The sequence below is a fragment of the Dipodomys merriami genome, unplaced genomic scaffold (genome assembly GCF_024711535.1).
Source record: "Dipodomys merriami isolate MVZ:Mamm:240054 unplaced genomic scaffold, mDipMer1.0.p SCAF_3, whole genome shotgun sequence".
Classification (NCBI taxonomy): domain Eukaryota; kingdom Metazoa; phylum Chordata; class Mammalia; order Rodentia; family Heteromyidae; genus Dipodomys; species Dipodomys merriami.
The window spans coordinates 41,853,046-41,856,396 of NW_027204492.1; the positions used below are offsets into that span (position 1 = coordinate 41,853,046).

The following is a 3,351-nucleotide window of genomic DNA, read 5'->3' on the forward strand; positions in this document are numbered from 1 at the left end:
CATGCATGCAAAGCAAGCACTCTGCCGCTGAGCCACTTTACCAGCCCTGAGGAAATGTGTTCTCTAAAGCCAACATAAATGCGCTTGAGGAAGAGTTGACTTAGGGGTACAGCCTAGTTTTCTACATTTTTACAAGAGAAACACTGATACATAAACTATTTAAATAATTTTAATGTTGAACACGAGGAAACACTCCTTCTCCCACTGGGTTCCTTCTAGAATTTCAAAGCATAGTTCATACTGACTCTAACATAGGCAAGCAGAATCTTGGGGTTCATGATGATTTAAAAAGGAGAGGCTTTATGTGAAGAGCAATAGAAAGGGCCTATTTTGGTAAGCATTTTTTGAAGACATCAAAGGTCCAAGCATCACTGGGATGTTATACACCTGGATATGCATAATACTAAAGCTTGAAGAGGGGCATCCTCCACATACCTGGAACAGTCACAGTGCAGCTATGGCTCATCAGAGACTACAAAGGAATCAGTGAGGTTTTTTACCTTGAGGATATCAGCAGCACTGGGGGCCAGTGGAAGGAGGAAGCCTTTGATGAAGAGGGAGCTGTGCCTGACAGCTATTGGAGTATCCCAGAGTACAGTAAGGCTGGAATAGTGTGGTACTCATCTAGAATCTCACAGGAACTATTGACATGGATAGTTAGACTCCCTTTATGTACTATCTTGTGTATTTGAAGGAAATCTGTAGGAAATGGTGTCCTATATGAGCAGATGGAGAAATTTAAAACACACAGTTCACACTATCTTTATCTCCTTTGGTTCCACAGCACCGTTGTGAGGCAAGTTGTATTCTTACTTAAATGAGAAAATATGACTTCATTATAATAAATGTGTGGTTTTTATCTCTACATATGCCATTCAGAAGGAACAGGGATTCACATTTCTTTTTTTTAAGGATTGAGAAATATTTATTACCGGTCACATCTATATAGGCTAATTAACAGGTTTTTTTCAACATTGTTTCACATTTTTCAGTATATTTTGTGTGGAAAAATGAGAATTCAGATAAAGCAGAAAGTAAAAATAAGATTCATCTAATTTCTTAATACACAGATAGCCAGTGTTAAGCTTTTGAAGTATATACTTTTAGTTTTTTTCTTTTCATATTAACATATAAATATGTGTTTTTACAAAAATGAGATACTATATATACCTTTTAAAAATTGCTTTTTTCACTTCACAATATATAATGTACATCTTTCCATGCAAATGGACACTATTCTGATTTTAGAAGATTATAAAAGAATTTTATGTCCCTTACAAGTCAAACATCTAAAATGAAGTTTCACAAGATGTTAAAAGTAAGAAAACGGGAAAAGCCATGGAAGAAAATGCAAAGCGAGTCCAGGTGGCCATTCTCTTAGACAAAGCAGCATGTGAAAGTAGCTCCCATTAAATGGGGTATGGACGGCTCCGCTTTGCCTTCCAGTGCATTATCATCAATTTGTTTCTTACTCTTTTCATCTCTTCCATGTCATCGGCTGCCTGTATCATTTCCTCATTGCTTAAATTTCTGCCATGTATGTCCCCTCTAAATTGTGGGCGAGAACGAGCCAGTCTCTCTTTGAAACTTCCCTCTTCCAGCTTGTGTTTGCCCACGCCGCACGGAGGCTGCTCCATGGGAGGTCGCTCCTCCAGCAGGGCCTTGACCGAGAGGCACTGCCGCTGGGGGCGCTCCTGTGACATCAGCAGCTCTGGCAGCAGCTCAGGCAGCAGCTCCTCAGGGAAGAACTCCTCCTCCTCCTCTTCCTCCTCTTCATCTTCCTCCTCCTCTTCTTCTTCCTCTTCCTCCTCCTCCTCAGAGGAGGAGCAGTCCTCCGAGTTCTGATCCTCGTCCGAACTTTGCTTTTCGGGAGGCTGCTCCATCGGAGGCTGCCCCTCATCTGCCTTTGGAGCGCTCTGGGGTTCTTCTTTCTTTTCTTGGCATGATTTTTCCATGGTGAGGATTTTCTTCTCCAAGCACGGTTAGTCTTAAGAGACAAGAAAAGGCAGCGTAAAGTCACAATCCTTGGCAGGCTGGACCAATAACTTCGTCACGGGTTCCAATGCCTGTCTTTCCCTGTTACGGGGCCCAGTTCTTTAAACAGTGGCTCCGTCGCCCCCCTCCCAAAAATCCCACCATTTCCCCAACAGGCCTTGCCACAGGCCTCTCCCGCTGTGACAGCGGGGGGGATAGTGGGACCCAGGACTCCATTCCATTAAGCGGTCTCCAGGACTGAATCCCAGTCCTGGACCACTGCTCAAGCCTTTTTGCCACCTGGTCCTCCTGCGGGAGTGCACCTAGTCGTCCCCTCCTCGGGTGCCGAGTTGAGAAGTGCAGATCTGCAGAAAGACGCCTGACAGGGTATGGGGGCAGGGAGAGAGGCGGAGACAGGCTGACGTACACCCATTTTTCTGGATACCACCAGCCACCCCCATGAAAGCCCCTTTGGAGTTTACCTCGCTTCTCAGACACGCCCTCTTTCCTCTCCCCCCCCCCCCCCGCCCAGCCAAAATAAAGCCTTGTCCTTTGTACTCGGGCTTCCCCACCCGGCAAAGGTCATTTTTAAAGTTATTGCCTATTCTCTGTACCTCCCCCTGCCAGAGGGGCTTCATTCACCTTCCCATCCCATCCCACCCTCAAGACCACCATTTTCTGTACTGAAGTTGTTGACTCAGGGGGCGGGGCTGGAGCCTACGGAAAAGCCTGGACAGTCCATCCCTATTTGATCCCAGAGGTTACAGGATAGCACTGCACTGCCAATCACACGAGTTCAGAGGATTTAGGGAACTTACTTCCTTCTGCTTTCCCTCTCGACCCAGGGCTAATAGGGAGATGGTGTCTGGACAGGCAAAAAAGAACCAGGACGAGAAGGACTTGGGCAGACATAGGCTCAGAGTCACGTGAGGGCTGCACGTCACTGCCGAGATCCGATCCCTAGTTACCACTTTGTCCAGCGACCATTCCCTAGAAGCCTGCCAGCATCCTGATCCTAGACACAGCGGACATTGTCACTCACCTCTTTTGGTTTATATCCTTTTTCTGGTGGGGAAAATTAGCATCTGTTCCCTGCCTCTTCCTGTCTGCTGAATACCACGTCCCTCCCCCCACCTTCCCTCAGTTACCAAGGCCACACACACACACACACACACACACACACACATTTCCCCCCAGCCCTTCAGATACAATATTGAAATTGGACCGTTTTACCTTCACGAATTTATAACAAGTTCTTTTCTCAACAAGCGATGTTTTCATCTCGTCATTTGTCTAACAATCTTCATATCACTATTTTGGGTTTTTTGAGTCCCACATTTCTCTTACAAATATTCTAAATTGGTAAGCATTCACTTC

General features: G+C 45.6%; 1 protein-coding gene across 3 annotated transcripts; it reads right to left on the bottom strand.

Moving 5' to 3' along the window:
* Positions 1 to 206: 206 nt before the first annotated feature.
* On the bottom strand, positions 207 to 3,077 carry Tceal1 (transcription elongation factor A like 1). 3 transcript variants are annotated; one of them, XM_070039005.1, is made up of 2 exons: positions 3,017 to 3,077; positions 207 to 1,987 (listed from the first exon to the last, which is right to left on the bottom strand). In XM_070039005.1, exon 2 carries the CDS (start codon positions 1,953 to 1,955, stop codon positions 1,410 to 1,412), a length of 546 nt encoding a protein of 181 aa, XP_069895106.1. In that variant the 5' UTR covers positions 1,956 to 1,987; positions 3,017 to 3,077; the 3' UTR covers positions 207 to 1,409. The 3 variants fall into 3 exon arrangements, with proteins under 3 accessions (XP_069895106.1, XP_069895105.1, XP_069895104.1); XM_070039004.1 differs by lacking the exon at positions 3,017 to 3,077 and adding an exon at positions 2,275 to 2,426; XM_070039003.1 differs by lacking the exon at positions 3,017 to 3,077 and adding an exon at positions 2,793 to 2,882 and having other exon boundaries at positions 208 to 1,987.
* Between the last annotated feature and the right edge of the window lie 274 nt (positions 3,078 to 3,351).